The sequence below is a fragment of the Taudactylus pleione genome, unplaced genomic scaffold, assembly GCF_031769625.1.
Source record: "Taudactylus pleione unplaced genomic scaffold, aTauple2 ptg000317l, whole genome shotgun sequence".
Taxonomy (NCBI): domain Eukaryota; kingdom Metazoa; phylum Chordata; class Amphibia; order Anura; family Myobatrachidae; genus Taudactylus; species Taudactylus pleione.
Window position 1 is genome coordinate 2,885,686 of NW_028284718.1, and position 19,289 is coordinate 2,904,974.

The 19,289-nt window shown below is 45.4% G+C and overlaps 1 protein-coding gene across 2 annotated transcripts in view; it reads left to right on the top strand.

Annotated features, from left to right (window-relative positions):
* The first annotated feature begins 4,748 nt into the window (after positions 1–4,748).
* The window catches only part of UQCC1 (ubiquinol-cytochrome c reductase complex assembly factor 1), a 127,558-nt gene continuing 113,017 nt past the window's right edge, over positions 4,749–19,289 (top strand). For both annotated transcript variants that reach the window (XM_088442783.1, XM_088442784.1), the window contains exons 1-2: positions 4,749–4,872; positions 18,850–18,951. In XM_088442783.1, the coding sequence (XP_088298909.1) occupies positions 4,756–4,872; positions 18,850–18,951 (219 nt within the window). In that variant the 5' untranslated portion in view covers positions 4,749–4,755. The remainder of the gene's footprint in view (positions 4,873–18,849; positions 18,952–19,289) is intronic.

Genomic DNA, 19,289 nt, shown 5'->3' on the forward strand with positions numbered 1-19,289 from the left:
ACAGTTCTCTAACAATTGGATTTGCGTAAAAGTCTGTATCAGGCCCAATGCAGTAGGTATTGCCGTTTCAAACATAGAGACTTAGGGCCATATTCAATTAGAGGTGAAAACAGCTTTTTTTCGCAAAAAAAAGGCGATATTTTCACAAAAAACCTGTTTTTATTTCAACGCCAATTGCGTTTTTACCTGTTTTTTTTTGGCAAAAATATCGGAATTTTTTTTTTGCGAAAAACGATCGTTTTCGATGCTAATTGATTATAGCCCTTAATATAAGTCACAATGTAGTGAAAGTCCCATACATTAGGTCACTGTGTATTGCTGTTACAAACATAGGCACTTAGGCCATACTGTAATTCAGAGATGGATGCAATGCCGGGGAGTACTGCACACGTGTCAAGTTACATTACTGTCGGCGGTCGCAGCACTTTTCCCTGCTGACCCCCGCTGTGGAACGTTGGCCTCTGAAGTGACCGGAGGCTAAAGAAGCCTCCGATCGCTTCAGAGGCCAGCGTTCCCAGTGATGCACTGCGCGGGTGACGTCATGACAGAGGCAGCGGCGAGCGGCCAGCAAGTAAAGGTAAGTGCTGGGGCCAGGACCAGTCTGGGGGCACTGCATAAGGGACACTGTTAAACCTGGGGGCACTGCATAAGGGGCCAGCCTGGGGGCACTACATAAGGGGCACTATTAAACGTGGGGGCACTGCATAAGGGGCCAGCCTGGGGGCACTACATAAGGGACACTATTAAACCTGGGGGCACTGCATAAGGGGCTAGCCAGGGCGCACTGCATAAGGGGCCAGTCTGGGGGCACTGCATAAGGGGCCAGTCTGGGGGCACTACATAGGGCCACTACTTCAGCCTGGGGGCAATGCATAAGGGGCCAGTCTGGGGGCACTGCATAAGGGGCCAGTCTGGGGGCACTATTTAAGCCTGTGGGCACTACATAAGGGACCAGTCTGGGGGCACTACATAGGGGCACTACTTCAGCCAGAGGGCAATGCATAAGGGCAAAGTTAAACTACAGGGGGCAATGCATAAAGGGGAAAACTACAGGGGGCACTGTATAATGGGCACTTTTGACTGAGAGCCAGTGGGGGAGCAGCCTGAGACCTGTCGGGCTGGATTGGTAAGGGAGATACCCCTTTTGCCGGCGCACGCATAATTGCGAAGGCCCCCACCAGGCTACTTTTGGATGCCACCCGGCTGGAAAAAATTTCTGGGGAGAACACTGCCCAAATCAGTGTGGTCCACCTCTCTCCCTCCTTACCTCCCCGCAACACAGCCCCTCGGATGCGACGCCCTGAACCCTCTCCCAGCCGACATTACTCTCCGAGTGCAACCTGCCCGGAGTTTAGAGCAGTTGCGGAAGAGCAAAGAGTGAAGCTTTATTTAAAGTTTAGTCTCCCACACTGATTGCGTGTGCTACGCTGCATACACTGAGGATTTGGGCATAGTGTCAGAAAGAGGACAGCACGTACCAGGTCAGATTTCTTATGGGCAATTCCATGAAAATATGGACATAAAAAAGTCAACACAGATACTAGATGTTGACGTAATTAATCAGTTGAAGTGCTCTATTTTGCTAATAGAGGAAATAATTTTGATTTGCGATCTTGTACTTCATATTAGGGCTCTTTAGATCATCAGGGTTCACTGAATGAAAACAATATTACGGGCAGGCTTTCATTCATTTGCATATAAAGCAATGAAAATATATGTCTAGGATTAAATTATAACATTAATATCTCAATATCAGGGTTAATATAATGGAAATAAAGCAATTTAACAGTCATAAATAATTATTTCTTCAGGATATGGTTAAATTAAAACATACAACAGTAAAGGTGATTCAGTTACCAAAAAAAGTTGAAACTAGTTTTATTATTTATTCAGATTTGAGATATTACCTCAAAATTCAGTTTTATATTAAAGTTTTTAAACACAAATTTATTTTTAAAAGGAGATGGTTCTAACATTTTTTCCAGGCTGTAATTTGATGTAACAGAATCACATTACATACATACATGCCTACCCTCCCATTTTTCGCGGGAGGCTCCCAATTTTTCGGGTAACCCCCCGCACCCCTGGAAGGGTAGGCACTTCTCCCGCATTCTGCCCACTTCCTAGTGAAGTGGGCAGAATGGGGAGAATTTCTGAGGCGATCACTGGTGTAGGAGGCGGAGTTTAATGATGTAATTCATGAATCACGTTATTTAGCCTCTCCTATGTAAATGTGCGCCAATCACGGCTATTTACCATGAAGGGGGCGGGGCTTAATGACACAAACCGCCAAGGCACCGCCCGCATCACAACTCATTTGCTTCTCCTCCCCGGACATCTCCCGGGGAGGGGAAATTAAAGGTAGGCAACTATGATTACATAGCTACAGGAAGTAGATCCAAGGGCGTAGCTATAGTGGGTGCAGCGGGTATTATTGCTATGGGGCCCAGAAACCAGCTTATATAGTTGTCTACCAAGTTCCAGAATATTGCATGCTAAGACATTGGGTCCAAACATTGCCCGGGCCTGAAAAGGGGGTACGTCAATGGCGGTCTCTGTCTTTCCCTTTCCGTAAAGCTCCACACAGATCATATGATCCATCTCCCACACTCCTGTTTCACACTCACAGACACAGCTGTGCTAGTCAGTAAGCCCAGCTCTGTTGGAGAGTAGGCTTCTCCTTATTTACAGCCTTTGTGAAGCTGGGGGGCTGGAAATTGAGTTTGCAGATTAGGACTGTCCCAGAAAGAGAGGCTTTTACTGTTTACACATACTTGCCAATATTTACCACTCCATTTATCAACGAATGTTAATACCAGCAGCAAATTTAGGCCCTGATTCAGAGCCGCTCGCTCTGAATCAGGGCCGTCCCTGTTTTTTTTGAGCGGCCTCCTGGTCACCCACAGCTATAGCGAGCGGCCAAAAAGATGGTCGCGATGGTCAAGACCATCGCGACCATCGGGCTTGCGACGAGACCCTTGTGGTCGAGAGCACTCCCACTGACTTCACTTATGATGTCAGTGGGGCCGGTCCCAGACGGTAGGCGTTCCCATGGGAACGCCTCCGTCTGGCCAGCCACACTCTCGGCACACCCACCAAAGGGGGTGTGCTGTCACTCACCATCGACAGCACGACCCCTTTGTAGCGAGACCCGGAGCGACGGCTTGCCCGTCGCTATCCGGTTCTCGCGTATGCGCACAACGGAGAAATTTCTGATCGTAGCTGCTAGTTTGCGCACACGCATTGCGAACTGTACGCATGCGCAGATCAGCGAACATCGCCTGCGTACGACCATGCGGCCGCTTCGACCGACTCTGAATGAAGTCCTAAGTGTCATTGCAACCCTGCTGCTGAAAGTCACAGCTTGTGCTACTGAGGGGGGGCCATGATAGGCACTTTGGGCTGGACCAGGGAGGCCAGCCGAGACAGCGGCCAGAAATTTACAAGCCACCCTGACATTTCAAAGTCGGCGCAAACCGCTTTTTGCTCAGATTTTTACCCAGTCACAGTGGCTTTCCAGGGCTGTAATCTTAAAACATTTTTAGCGCATAACATAATCAGGACAATGCATAGGCACACACACAATAATGTAGTAATGCATACCTCCTAACATTTCGGTTGCTTCTAGACGTAACCCAACATTTCCAGGATGCAAAACCTGTGCGTGCTCCCCAAAAGGAGGCGTGGCCTACCCATAAAGGGGCGTGGCCTGACATCACACCCCGTTTGCATCACTAAGGGGCGTGCCCAGCATCTTCGGGATGCCGGGCTTTCCCTCCGTGCTGTGAATAGATGCTGTGCGCATAGCATCTATTCTCGCTCTGCATACACGCTGCTCTGCTATGCAAAGCAGCGGTGAATGCTTCTCCCAACTTCCCCCCCACCGCGGGACACTGCGGGCCACGGGTGGAACAGCGGGACTGTCCCGCTGAATGTGGGACAGTTGGGAGGTATTGTAATGAAGTGTACCTAGGACGGGATGTAGTTTGGAAGCCGATGGTCTAAATCCCGACTGCCGGCTTCCAGATGTTCTAATCCCGGCGTGGTACTAATGACAGGCGTCTAAATCTAACCAGACGCCGGAAGACCGACACCCGGCATCCCGATCGAAGTGATGCCGGGAGCGGACAGCAGCGGGGGGGACAGGGTTAGGTTTAGGGCTCCGGGGGGGAATTAGAATTAGGCACCACCTCGGGGAGGTTAGGGTTAGGGGGGATTAGGGTTAGGCACTTGTGGGGGAGGTTAGGCACCCCTAAGGGAGGGTTAGGGTTGGGGGATTAGGTTAGCGATACTTACCTTAGGGACGATCGGGATTTTCACCCTTGCCGGGCTGTCGCTGTCGGGTATTACTTACTACACCCCCTAGGACAAGCATGCAAACCACAGCAAAGCCAAGCCCCTGAAAAGAACTTTAAATTATTGTGTGCACCTTCCAAGGGTGATTGATGGCGAGATAGTGCCCTAAAATCTTGACTGGTAGGTGGGAGCACAGCCATGCATCATATTTTTTCAAAGAGACAAATTATTTTGCTATGCCAGGTGAAAAAAAGAAATAAAAAATAATAATAATAATAAAGACAATTAGTACAGTCCACAACTATCTATTTAACTAGATCATCATCTTGGAGTAGTTACAAGTTCATCGCGAATTACGTTCTTATAAATCAATTTACAACTGTTCTCCGGGACTAAACACATCGCCAACCACAAGATGGCGGCCAGCACTTACACTGCGCGGACACCAGGCATAGGCGGATGCTGGGCACAGTTACCTCGGAAGTGTTCCTTTCAGCAGCATGTCCTGAACAGCTAGCGGCTGCATCGGCAAGTAAACTCTTTGGCGTCACTATGGCAGCGCTCGTCAGATTAGGAGTAAGTAAAGGTGGTGTGTATAGGGACACCCCCGCAGCAGTGTGCGAGTGATATGGTCTCTACAGTGTCTCTTTACCTCTGAGGCTGTTGGCTTGTTAGAGAGCCGGGTAGGAGGATGTGGCTGCATGTGAATTTAGGACAGGTACAGGCATTGGCAACAGTATATGAGACAAGGTGACCTCATGGTCTGCAAACAGACATGATGCCCATCAGTGCCCTTGCTTACAACTTGTTTCTTTATATATATATATATATATATATATATATATATATATATATATATATATATATATACATGCCGTAATATAGTGTTAAGTGTATCTACTTGACAGCTGTCCCCGGTAGTATTCTTGTTCAGTACTGACAGAGTGAGCAGTATTATGTAACGTGCTAGCTGGTTCTATTCTTACCTGTATTCTCTGTAAAGGTAGTGTCCCTGACAATTACACTATGTACATTCATAATTCCGGTCATGCACACTGGATTTCTTTAACTATAAAACTTGCTTTCAGCTTATTTTACGTTGCCCTAGTCTTGGGGGTCAATCACATAACGACAATGGCCACACTTTACGGCAGCCCGGATTCGGTGACTTTTGCTTGCAGCCCCATAGGCAGGGTTGCCGATATTCTGGCTGCCCCTTCCTGGAGGGAGCAGCCAGATCTGCATTGCAGGGGGCGTGGACGGACAGGTTTGTGGGCGGAGCGGAGACCACACGATCGCATAATTTTGGTCCCGTCCCCGCTACACAATGCAGAGATTACCGGCATTGTGAAGCAGGGGGCAGGGCCAAAATTACGTGATTCAGCGTGAATCGCGTCATCGGCCTCCCTGGCTACGGAGGTTTATCTTAAAACCGCGGGAGGCTTGCCTGCCTTTCCGGGGGGCCGGGAGCAGCACGCGATTTTCGGGAGGCTACCAGCCAAATCGGGAGGGTAGGCAAGCATGCCCATAGGGCTCCGAGCAAAATTCAGCAATTTCGGGTTTGCAGCGAAGGGTGCGAGGTGTCGGTCCGTTGCTGACGTTTTAACGCCGTTGCCGCGGCAACTCGCACCCTTCACATGTAATAGTGTCACACTGGATCAATCCTAACATATCTTGGGAAGTATTTTAACTGGTGATTAGATGCTGGAATTCAATTAAATTGTACTGTAATACTGTGGTGTCCCTCAACCCCCAAATGCAAAACAAATGCAATCAAAGGTATGTGATGAAATGAAAGGCAGCGGAGTCGATTGTTTAGAAGCTACAGTATGTCAAAATCTGTGATCAGCAAGAGGCAGCCCAGAAAAGTGGCATGGGGTCCTCTTTTCCACTGTTTTTGTTCTTGGGAAGTTTTCATTATATTTATTTAACAACAAAATGAGGTTGCCGGTTATTGGGCATTCACAAATTTGATTAAAATGTACACTTAGCAATTCATTTTGATTCTAGTAATTCTAACATTTTGCTGTCACTTACTATACATGTATTTTCTACTGCGATCAGTATTGTTTGTGTTTAACGTATACTGCTTTATAACACAAAAGCCGGTGGTCTGTTTTGTTACTCTAATAGTGTCCTATGCTATTATTATTATTATCATTATTAATGATAAATTGCGGAATATATTTTGATTTACCAGAACAACGGGTTGGGTACGGGATGCCGTCACTCGGGATCCCAGTGGTCAGAACACCAGCATCCCGGGAAAAAACAACAATCTATAAATTTGCGCAAAAAAACACAATATCAGCCGTAGATACTGTGGAGCCTTCACCAATCTCCAGAATAAAGATACAAAACAAACAGAGTAGTATCCAAAAAGGCGCTATTGTGGTTCACATCCAAAGGTGATATCTTTCACAATCCAGTCACTTCAAGAAAAATAAAGTCTTACTTTCTTCAAAATGATGTAAGGGAAACACTTCTTTATTCTCAAGGTTCAACACGTCATCCATAATAGGAAGTCTCAAACTCTTAAAAGAGAAGACACATTGTCACCCATAGTGTGGTAATTCTCATATAAAGGAAAATGCACTCACAATATTGAAAAACATAACAGGCATATAACGCCACCACCACCCGGCATCCAGGCAGGGTTAGGATACTGATACCTTCCAGTGAGTATCCTAACCCTTCCCCTCTCCCTACCCTAACCCTCCATTCCCGCACCCTAACCCTCCCTACCTAGTGCCTAACCCTCCACCTAACCTCACTACTTATGATTTACCGCCGGGCATGGGTCCGGCGGTAAATCATACCGATTCCGTCAGAACTGGCTTGCAGCTATATTGCTACAAGAAAGTTTCCTGTACTAACATGAATCAAAGAACAAAGTATGTATATTCGGGCATATAAATGTATTCCATTATTTTATGCTCTTAGCACAATTTCTTACTTATCGTCAGGAGGCTGGCGTCGGGATTCTGACTGGTGTCAGGATTCCGACACCGGCATCCTGACAGCCGGGATATCAACTACATCCCTGAACAACAGCAGATTGTCTGAAAATAGTATTTGTCATTTTTCAAGCACAGCCTGTAAAGTGACAGGAGCAGATTGGTTGGTACCTTGGGCTATATTTACTAAGCCTTGGATGGAGATAAAGTACCATCCAATCAGCTCCTACCTGTCACTTTACAAGCTGTGTTTGAAAAATGACAGTTAGGAACTGATTGATTGGCACTGTATCTCCATCCACCTTATCTCTCTGCAAGGCTAATGCTGCATACACACGGTCAGATTTCTTATCAGATATGAACGATAACGATTGTAAAAATCGTTAAATCGTTCATATCTTTGACATGTTGGGTATGCATCGACCAACGATGCGCGTCCCCGCATGTCAGATAACGATATCTGACATCGACTGTGTTTGCAGTAAGGTTTGGACGATTTCATTCATTCTCGCCAAGGTTTCATGAATACCTCCCATATTGTCCTTTGCTTTAAACATTTAATTCTTGCCAGCCCCATGTTGCTAGCCTTATCCAAATTTTTTACAGTTAATGTTGATATTTTCTGCATTTTTGTCATTGTTCATCACGTTTTGAGACAATGCCAACTTGTGGTAGATTACAGTATTGTCCTGGGAAAAGGTGGACAATGCCACTTTTTAAATAACTTTGGAGTGTATATGGATCATGTTTAACTTGAAATGCTGCCTATTAATAAGGTTAGCATAGAGCGAAGTGTGAAAAATAAATGTTATTATTGCTAAGAAACCTGTCATTGAGGTGTCAGAACGGTATGCAGTCGGGAAGCCAGCGGACCTAATCCCGACAGTCGGCTTCCCGACTGTTATATCACGGCAAGGGTCTAAAGACAGGCGTCGATATTCCGACGCCTGTCATTAGACATACGATCCCGATCGAAGGGACGCCGAGCGTGGATAGCCGCGCGTGGGGGGACCTTAGGGTTAGGCACCCCCCCCTTCCCCCCCCTCGGGAGGTTAGGTTTAGGCTAGGGGAAGGGGGGGTTAGCGTTAGGCACCCCCGTGGGGGACTTAGGTTTAGGCGGTGGGGAAGGGGGGTTAGGTTTAGACACTGAGAGGGGAGATTAGGGTTAGGCACCCTAACTTAGAGTTAGGGGGTAGAATAGGCTAGAACATACTTACCTTGGATGATCGGGATTTCCTCCTCTGCCGGGATGCTGCTGTCGGGGTTCCAACCGCCGGGCATGGGTCCGGCGGTAAACCATACCGATTCCGTCAGAACTGGCTTGCAGCTATATTGCTACAAGAAAGTTTCCTGTACTAACATGAATCAAAGAACAAAGTATTTATATTCGGGCATATAAATGTATTCCATTATTTTATGCTCTTAGCACAATTTCTCAAAGTAGCCTGACTGATGTGCAACCTTTGTGCATACCTTCTGTGATACTAAACATGGGGTAGATATACTAAGCAGCAGGTTTTCAAAGCCGCTTTTTTTTCAGCAGTTTTGCGAGTGGGATTTAAAATGGCAATAATAATAAATGCAATGGTTTTGCATTCACTATAATTGCCATTTTAATTTCTGCCTTCAAATTCAGAGAAAAATCGTTGGCTTTGAAAATCTCAAATTTGGTAACTACATCCCTGTGATCTTTTAAATGATGACTAAACCCTAAAATTAAAATTTTCACATCTGGTCCATTAACTTTAAATATATTGTTCATTGCTAGCATGACGTATCCCACTCCATCACAGACTGGTGTAACTCCTCCCACATATTTAGGACCTTGACCTGATATAGCGTTCCCGCTAGGCTGTTTTAGCAGGGCGCCACGCTCTGCACGATTTCAATACAGCAAAATGCGCTCTGCCGCCACCCTGCTGAAACAGCCTGCCGGTGGAATTCACAACAATTATTTGTGCTTTCGGTGGGTTCGCTAACAGGTTTACACCTTCCAGGTTATTTCCAGTTGGATAAAAGAAGTAATCATACATGCATGTAAGAAAAATGGACAAGAGGTACCAGAGATTTTGGATGCACACTCTACTAGAGTGGTGTCCTTTACATGGGTAAAGAGGCCTCAATTCTCTGCGACAGAACTCTACAAAATAATATCTATATCTTAATCCCTACCTTTTGAGGTCCTTATCAATTGGGTGTTCTATGCTGTCTCTCAGTCAGTACTAATTCTCCACACAGCCAACAAAATATTTTATATTCAGCATATCTCTGACTTAGGGGCATATTCAATTAGGTGCGAAAAGTCGAGTACTTTTCGCCTGGAGAGGTTTTCGCCATCATTGCTCGTTTTCCATGCTGTAAAGTATCGCACGCGTCCCCGTATTCAATTAGAAATCGGCAAAAACAGGACCCGGCGAAGCGCAAACAGGCAAAAAGTGCTGTCAGATTTAGGGAAATCAGCCTGACACCCCCCAAAAGATGCACTAACATTGGGGATCAATGTAGTTGCCCCCGAATAGCCCTACTGGAGCCATTTGGGGTCCTTAAATGCTCTCATTAGCATCTTTGCACAAGTGGTGAAGAATAGAATTTGGGAGTGGGTTTTTTTGATGAAAATAACTAGTCCCAGTAAATTTGGGGTACATGAAAATGGTGCAAGCATGGTTAAAAATCGCAGAAGTGAAGTTTTGAAAAACACACCTTCAGCAAGCACCTGCAAAAAAAAAACCTCCCCTATACTTGCAGACCCCCCAAAAGTCTAGTTCACTAGTTTTTAAGTTTGTACCCCATCTTTGTTTGTTTTTTTTTCCCCCTTTTTCAAAGTTATTTTTTGGGGTGTTGTTTAATTTTATTTAGGATTTTTTGACGTAGTTAACCTTTGGGGAGCTGACCTATGGGTGCAGGGTGGTTTCCCCACCTTTGCACCCTAGAACCGCAATTCTGCACTTTTTTTCGACTGCTATTCATAGGCGAAACTTTTCCGCCGGGTACATTGCATTGAGTTACCACACCGGCAAAAAATCGCCACAATTGAATACGGGGCTCCACTAGCAAAATTACGTCACTGGCGAAACATTTTCGCACCTAATTGAATACGACCCATAGTGTACTTATCACAGGGCTTGACAAATTTTTCTAAAACCTAGAAGCCAGGATGAAAGTGTAGGAGCCAGACCCCCCCCTTCCCCCGGGGCAGCATTATTGAGCACCTACGCCCCGGGCAACCAACCCCCATGGCCACACCACTAACGGGGTGCCCCAGGTAAACCACCCTCCCACAGCCACATTACTGAGCAGCTACCCCCCCTCTCCAGGCAACCAACCCTCAGAAAGACCACCCCTCCACAGCCAAAAAGCCCCGGGCAAGCAATGCCACTGCCAACAGTGGCCGAACTAGAGAGTGGTGGGCCCAGGTGCAAGAATATGCTTTGGGCACCCCTATGCAGTGCCCCCTCGTAGTGGTCTGCTTATGCAGTGCTCACAGTAGTGTCCCATATACAGTGCCCTCAGTAGTGCGCCATTAACAGTGCCCCCAGAAGTGGTCCCCCCTATGCATTACACCCAGTAGTAGGTCCCCACTATGCACTGCCCCTAGTAGTGGCCCCACCCTGTACAGTGCCCCAGTAGTGGCCCCCCCCATACAGTGTCCCCAGTAGCGGCCACCCTCACAATGTCCTCAGTAGCGGCCACCCCCCCTCCTATGCAGTGCCCCTTACACATACAAAAAAACCCCACAACTTACCTGATCCCCGCTCCTGCAGACGACCGCCGCTGTCCGCTCCTCCAGGCCCGCTCTGCACTATGGGAGTGACGTCATGACATCTCTCACATCACCTGCTGCGGAGTGAGCCGGAAGGGGGGGAGCTCGTGTGAGCTCCAGCCGGCTCACTCCATGGGCGACGCAGCAGCCAATGAGAGTCTGTCTGACTCTCATCGGCTGCTATAACAAACATGCTGGCGGCTGTGTGTTTGTTACTGTGTAGTGTGGACCGCGCTCGTGGTCTGCACTACACTAGCAGTGGCCCTGGGGTTGCTGAAAATCTGGACCCCGGGTTTTGTCGAGCCCTGTCTTTATCACCACCCTCTGTGGTTTGTTTGGTTGTATATGACTGACTGTAATGGCTGCTATGGATACTGAAGAAGAAAACTGAGCCTTATACTCACTGGGCACGATTCTATTCAACACGCAGTGAATAGCGCCGGCAATCAGCTCCCGGAGCTATTCAATTCATTCGTGTTGCTAACCCCGGCTAAGGATTTCTTCTCGCATCTCGCCAGGGATGCGAGCAGAAATCCGACAAAAGTCCAGGTGCGATGCTGTTTTCTGCCCATGGTGCTGGGAAAACAGCATCGCGCCGGGAAGTTTAGTCGGAGAATGCCCGTTCTCGCGCCTAAACAACCTGTTTAAGGCACGAGAACGAGCCTTCCCCAACCTAACCTCGTGCAGCATTGAATAGCTCCGGTAACTCATTCCCGGCGCTATTCACTTTGCATTTAATTGAATCGTGCCCACTGATAATTCCTTTTCTACGGAATACTCTGTGGCAGGCAAAATTTTTGATATTTCTTTTATTTAGACAGATTGGGAAATTCTTGAAGACATTGAAGAAGAGGTGGAGCTTCTCATTATACTATCAGAGGGCAAGGTGAAACTCCCTGTGTCTACCTGCCTAGTATGGAGCTGCCAGTATTTCAAAGAAAACTAATTATCGAAGGGAATAGTTAGCAGTTTTGCTGTTTCTCTTATACAGGGTGTTTCACTCACTCTTGGCTCCAAAGTTTTCCTTATAACTTTTACAGTAATTGGCGTAATTTAGTGACATTTGACACAGACATACCTTGGTCTATGAGAAACATGAGGAAGTTATAGCAAGTGCTGAAAGTGTTCGCCATTAACATCCAGGCCAGCTGTTCACGAATGCGCAAATGTTAAACCAGGACTTTAGATGGGTTTAGCCGTTTTATGTGGCTCAACCAAGTCCAATTGAGTGCGACAAGCACGATAACTGAATTGCTTCATTGGGCGTCCATTTATTAGCGCGCCAAAAAAACAATTGTATCGCCCCCCCATAAAAGTACAAAACAGTGTCCACAAACTAATTGCATTAGCATATGAATAATAACCAAGTAAATATTATATAGGTCTTTAAATAGGGGTAGTGGGGCAGTGGGGTTGTTGAATGATCCTTTGTCATAATCCAGACTCAGTCCAATAGTTTACAAAGTCATCCAAAGATGTTTAGAAATGTTTGTATAATCCACATGCAGCTTGTTATGATGAAAAGTGGGTGTCTTTAAAATCCAAGTGGAATGTGTCCAATAATGTACTTAATGCATTTCTCTGTGCATTTAGTGCACAATGTCCTCAGAAGCATATGGGGGCTAAATCAGCTTAGGACGGAATTGCAAAGCTGCACGCAGGCATTATTGCAGTTCCGTCCTTGCTAATATGCAAATACAGCAGGAGGTGTATGACAGGTCTCAGCATGGTAAGTAGCACCTATTATTATGTTTAAGATTAGGCTGTACAGCCCAGTCCCTTTTTTCCTAAGTATATAAATGCAGATATATGTGTTTATATAAATAAATAAAGCACATAGCCACAATTTCAGAAATGCACACACAAAATTGCTCATACTTTCTGTATGTGTGTGTCACACAGTAAGCTATTTTGCCACTTCATAATGTGTCCTCATTTGTGTTTGGACTGTTTTTTCGTGATAAGTCCTATTCATGATATATGTGATATTCATGCATCACAAAATAATTATGCAGCAATTATTGCCAAACTATGCAAAACTAAACTGTCTGCGTCTACAAATGTTTTGTGTATCACGTGCCACGTTTCAGCATACCAACCCAATAAGTACAGTACAGGGTTCTATATATGTGTGTCACTGACACTTCAGTTGTTTCCTCTGTATTGCCTCCTGCAGTTACTTAAAATGATTTGGAAAGTTTACTTGACATATCTTCATTTTTGGAAAAGAAAATCTTAAACATTGATCATGTAATAGTATTAATATTAACCATTAACTATCAGAACTGGGCTCCCTCTGTTCCTGTGGTCTAGGTCCTCAAAATGTAAATGTTTCAGCTTGTAGGTTTTTTGGAGATTGATGCGCAGACCTTGTTATCTCACCTGATTATTCTGTCCAGGTGACCAGTCATTGCAGTAACACTTTTGTGCTAGGAGAAAAGTAGAATTAACCTGGAGAGAGATTACAATATTCGAATAGTCCATGATTTTTCTCTAATGAATTTACATGGTTTCTAGATACACAAAAAAGCTTGACATTTAAAGCATTTTCTTTTGTGTGTAAAAAGTGCCCAGAGCCTAGATTGTTGGTTTTATTAAAATGTTGTTCATGCATGATTACTCACAAGAAAGAAGGAGAATGTAATCTTACTCCTAGTACAGCTCTAACTATTTAGTAATAAGCATAAATTATATGTTAAAGACTGGAACTGCATTGTGTTACATCAGGGATGAGGAACCTCAGGCACGGAGGCTGTATAAGGCCCCCAGAATAATTTGGTCTGGCCCTCTGAGCTTTTTTCTGCTAACCTCATCTGGATGGCAGGGTGCCTATAATGGCACCCTGCGGCCAGAATCTATGCAGCAGTGCTGCTTGGAACGTCTTTATTATGCTTCAGATGGTCACACTGTTGCCCTTTCAGCTCCCCGGAGCATCCTCAGGATGCTCCAGGCATTGCTCTAATCACTGGCAATTGTGGCCTGCACCGGGCCCGCAAATAATGTTATATATATCAAAATGGCGCTCGGCAGAAAAAAGGTTCCCCACCCCTGGGTTACATAGTGGCACATTCCTGTGATGGATTGTACCCACCCGCAGGGCCTGTGCTAGGGTGTTCAGCGCCCTCCTACAAATATGTCCTCTTGGCATGTCTCTTTACAATGTTTCATATTTTTAAATGTAAGGTGCAATATGTTGTAAAATAAGTGATAAGGGTACAGTATTGTGTGCAGGGTTAGGGGGTAAAGGTACAGTAGTGTGTGCAGGTTTATGTAATAAGAACATAGTTAGGGGGTAAGGGTAAAGTAGTGAATGAAGGGTTGGGAGGGTAAAGATACAATATTGGGTGGTTAGGGGAGAGAGTTTATCATCATGGTGCTCCTGTATACATTATGCCACGCTGTAGTGTTCTCAGTAAATATGCTACAGCAGTTTACATTATACCACATACCGCCACCAGTTAACATTATAGCTGATATATATACATTCATGACATGCTATATTGTCCTGTATGTGTGTGTATGTGCCCATATATGATATGCTCTGGAGTAGCTAACTACTGACCCTTTGTGCCTCTGTCTATATCTAGTGACCCTGTGTGCCCTTCCTTATATCATATGTGCCCCCTAACACATAATTAATGACCTGGTATGTCTCCCCCATACAGTATATACAATTTGTGCTGTCTAACCGGCTGTCCTGCTTTTACCTGTCCCAGTCAGACAGCACCTGTCACGTCCACCCTCGGTCTCTGTTTCCCTCTGTCCGCTAAGGAGGGTGACAGGGAGAAGCAGTGGGTGATGGGTAGAGGGTGATGCCTGGTAAAGGCAGAGGGTGGCACGAGAGAGAGAGGATGACATGGAGATAGTGACGCAGAGGAGAAGCAGAAGGTGAGGCAATGGGAGACTGAGAGGTACTTTGTGGCAGGGGGAGGCATAGGATGACCGGAAAAGTTGATGGGGAGAGGCAGTAGTTGATGCCAGGGTGGGGTAGAGAGTGACAGGGAGAAGGTGATGGGAAGAGGTAGTGGGTGACGCCAGGGAGATACAGTGGGTGATGCCAGGAAATGGGTGCCCGGTGTAGGCAGTGGGTGACGGAGAGGGTAAAAGAGGAGAGAGGTGATGGAGAGAGATAGTGGGAGACGGAGAGGCAGAGAGTGACAGCAAAGGGTGTCGAGGAGAGGAAGTGGGTGACAGGGAAAGAGCGACATGGAGAGACAGTGGGTGATATATAAGGGCACTGGGTTGGATGGCAAGAGGGGCAGTAAGATGGTGGTTGAAGGGAGGAACATTAGGCTGAAGAAGGGGGTACACTGGGGTGAATGAGGGACACTCTCTGTTTGGACTAGTTGGGGGTTCTTGCTGAGGGTCAGTTACATGGGGGTAGAGGGCTGGTTGGGGAGGTAAGGGGGAAGCACTGGGCTGGCAAGGTGGGATATACTGGGATGGAAGTCAGTGAGATGCTGAGGGACACTGGGCTGGATGGGGGGGCATTGCGAATGGGGAGGTCCTATGCTGGATTGGAAGTCGGGCAGTGAAATAGGGGTGGGAGGGAGGAAAAATAGGATGGAGAAGGGTATACACTGGGCTGAATGAGGGTAGAACATTGTGACTGGACTGGTTAGGGGGTTCTTGCTGAGAGGCATTTAGATGGGGCAGTGGGCTGGTTGAGGCGCCATTTTTGAAATTGGCACCACCGCCAAACTCTGCAGAATGACTGGCACCCGCTACCTCCACTGGGTCCTGCCGTCGCTAACGCCAGCCGTGTTTGTGCACCCAGGTGAAGCCACTGTACACTCCCTGCAGGAGGCACCTACTGAGCATGCGCAGCAAGTTGACACTCCACATATATATATATATATATATATATATATATATATATTGGGGCATTTGTGGGCTAATAGTTTGAAAACTGTACCTTTCTCAATTACCTGAACCCCAAAAAGCACCTGCACTGGAACAAGAGCTGCCTAATAAAACAAACCCCGAGTCCTAATTCGTTCTCTACCCTGAGTTATGCCTACCCAAAAATCGCTCATAGACTGAAGCAGAAAAGTGGTTCTAACTGAATACGGCAGAAAAAAATGACAGTTTAAACTTTAGCTTGTTACCAAATACTAATTTGTAAATTTTGTAGCCCTGAAATTTGAAATGCCAAATTTCAGCTCAGCATGTACAATAGCTTTTGAGGTATAGACCCTTATACACTGTGCCTGCCACCTAGGAAGTCTCTATGGGAAAATTACATTTATTCGATTCAACCTTAATATAAGGACACGACTGTGCGCCCCTATTATTTAAGTATATATATACTGACTAATAGCCACAGTTATATTATAGCAAGTGATGATGATCCTATAAGAGGTCACTACTGCTTGCTCTTGTTTTCCCCAAAAAAACAACCCAACACATTATTTACGTTGTGTACCCTCACATCCTGTACTGTTTAAGAGAGCAATAAGAGTGCACCCAGATTACTATAATTCAATATAGACTATCTCTTGTGCAGCCACAATATTTGGCTGTGAAATCACTGGGGACATCACTGTATAGCAGGGTAGTCAAACATCACTTATTTTCCTTTGCGCCAATATGGTTTGCATGGAAGAGCAGCGAAGTTACTGGTCTCAGAAAATAGAATCTCCCCCTATGACTCTACGAAGGGACTTGCAGTAAAGAAAACTAGAGTGACAGAATGAGTATCACTGATCTATATAGTCCTGCCTAGGAAATGGACATAAAGATATCTGCTTTTTAAAAGAACCAGTTTTTAAAAATATAGAGGAACTAACATATTACTGCACACGGGAGTTTACAGAATAGTGCATTCTTCTGGAGATACTATATTAAAGCCAGTTGTACAGCATCAACTATACTTTATGTATCGGACTGTGAATCTGTTAATTAAAGTAGTATAATCGATTATTTGAAAAGACTATACCTCCCAGAAATTAAAAAACACCCTTCATCTCACCCTTTAGTGTGCAGACTAGATTTAGTATAATGTTTTTACTATTTTATAAATGCATCTAGCACTGAGTGGAAAAATGGTGAAAGCCTGAAATCCAGCTCAGCTCTTGCCAATATTTTGATTGTCCAACAAGATGCCCTGGCTGGTATACCAGTGTAATCACTATTTCTCCACACATGTGCAGGGCCAGACAGTACCATCTGTATCCCCTAGGCCAATTTAGCTGTGCTTGCCTTCACACAGCTCCATGTCACATACGGGTTATATGCTACCAGTAATTAAATGCAAAAAATGATTATATATATATATATATATATATATATATATCTGCTGGGTCAGCCAAGATGGTGCCAGCACAACTATCCAGAGGCGTCTTGCAGAGCCTACTGCGCATGACCGCCTCCAACTGAGCGCGCATGCGCAGTGGGCTAAAATAAACACCGCAGAATGGACCGCCAAAAACAGATGCTGTGCGGGAACATCGCGACGTAAGTGATACGATGTGACTGCGACCTCCGCTGCATTATTAGTACATCCCGGCCATAGTCCTTTATCAGTATAGAAGTGATATTCTAGTAAGTTTGATAATATTTTAACCAGCAGCAATCTCTTTTTCTCTTTTCATGGTCTTGGGAGGGGTGTGTTGTTTTTTTAAGTCCCACCATATTGGCAAACTGAACTTTTTAATGCAAACAGAGTTACTAAACTTAAATAACTAAGTAGAAAATTAAATGTGACCAAACTGAACATTATAGATAAATCTTCGTCGTGCTGTTCCATAGTAAATTATTTCCAATGCATTTGTTTCTATATTTTTCACATTCACTTTCTTTATTATAAAGGGTCAACTGTGTAGTATTGAATTTGTAAATCTTAACTGTAAATGTCCTAACATGACTCAATTATTGTAAATAAAATGTATATTTCAAGACACATACTTTTTTGCCTGATTCCAGGCAGGATTTTAAGACATGTCAGTGGCACCTTGCAGCCATCTGAGTATAGCTGTTGGAATTCTGTATCTTCGGGAATCAGGTGTGCACCTTAGGTCCTTGATGTGAGTCTCTCCACTCCGTCAGACAGCGTCACACTCTGGGCATGCAGACAGTTTTGCAATTTCGACACTTGCAGATTTGGTAATGCAGTTGGAGGCATCACGGCCCCTGTGTATTACTTATCGGAGCTGCGTTATCTAGCACAGCATCGGATAATCTGCGTACCATGGGCCAGCTGCATTGACCCATAGGGTCCTGCAGCCGTCTGTCGCAGTTTAGAGGAAGAGGCCAGGAAATCTCAGTCAGCCGGCTTCCCCACCCCCACCCCGCTACGACGGCGTCATCCTCCGTTTCTGGAAACTGAGGCCATCGCTGCCTCCTTCCCGCCCCCAAACAGCAGCAGACTGTCAATCACTGACAGTCTGCTGCCAGTTTACGTTCGGGCTCTCAGACCCGTTCTACACACGGTCTGGCGCCTGCGCAGACTCCCGAACATCGGGAATTTGCGTTCTGCAGTGCAGTTCACTAGTGTGCACTGCTGAATTAGGCTCTGTCAGTAGCAGTCATGGGTAATATGTGGCCCTCCTCAGTACTGTACTTTTTTGTTTCCTTGTGAGACTTGTATCAGAGTGAGCAAAGTACATTCGTACAGTCCATTAAATGTTGATGTCTTCTCTCTGACCTGGATACTTCATATTTGATGCTAGTGCTCACATATTAACATACTGTGCATAAAGGCAATGTGCAGCCACTTGTGAGTCCTGGGAAAATATCCTGAGCACCCTAGGTCCTAATGATACAATTTGACTTGACTTGTATTGTTATTACTATGGAGGTTAGTTAACTTTATTTTTTGTGCATGTGTATTTTCAGAGGCTACAGATGCGATTAGGATCACAGATTGCTGCATGCAGTGCAATACAGTCCAGTACAGCACAGATTGTGTGGCATAGGACGTGTTTCAACACAAATCAGGTAAGAACATGGAATTGAGCAGTAATCCCCATTACTGATTCTGTCGTGAAAACGTACTAAGGTGAAATGTTTACCATCTTAAGGTGCCCATATACGGTGCGATTTTTTTATTTATTTATTGTTTTTTTTACACTATTTGGACGTGATCGATCGTAACGACCAATCGTGTAAAAAGTGGCGTTTTCTGGACGATACCGATGCGCGTCGTATATCGGCATCGTAGATCATCTGAAACCTTCAGTAAGATTGCGACCTATCGTGTACGATGTGACACATATCGTACAGCGTTTGTGCACTTCATGCATGGTAGAGATGCAAGTGTCACGGACCAGGGTGAT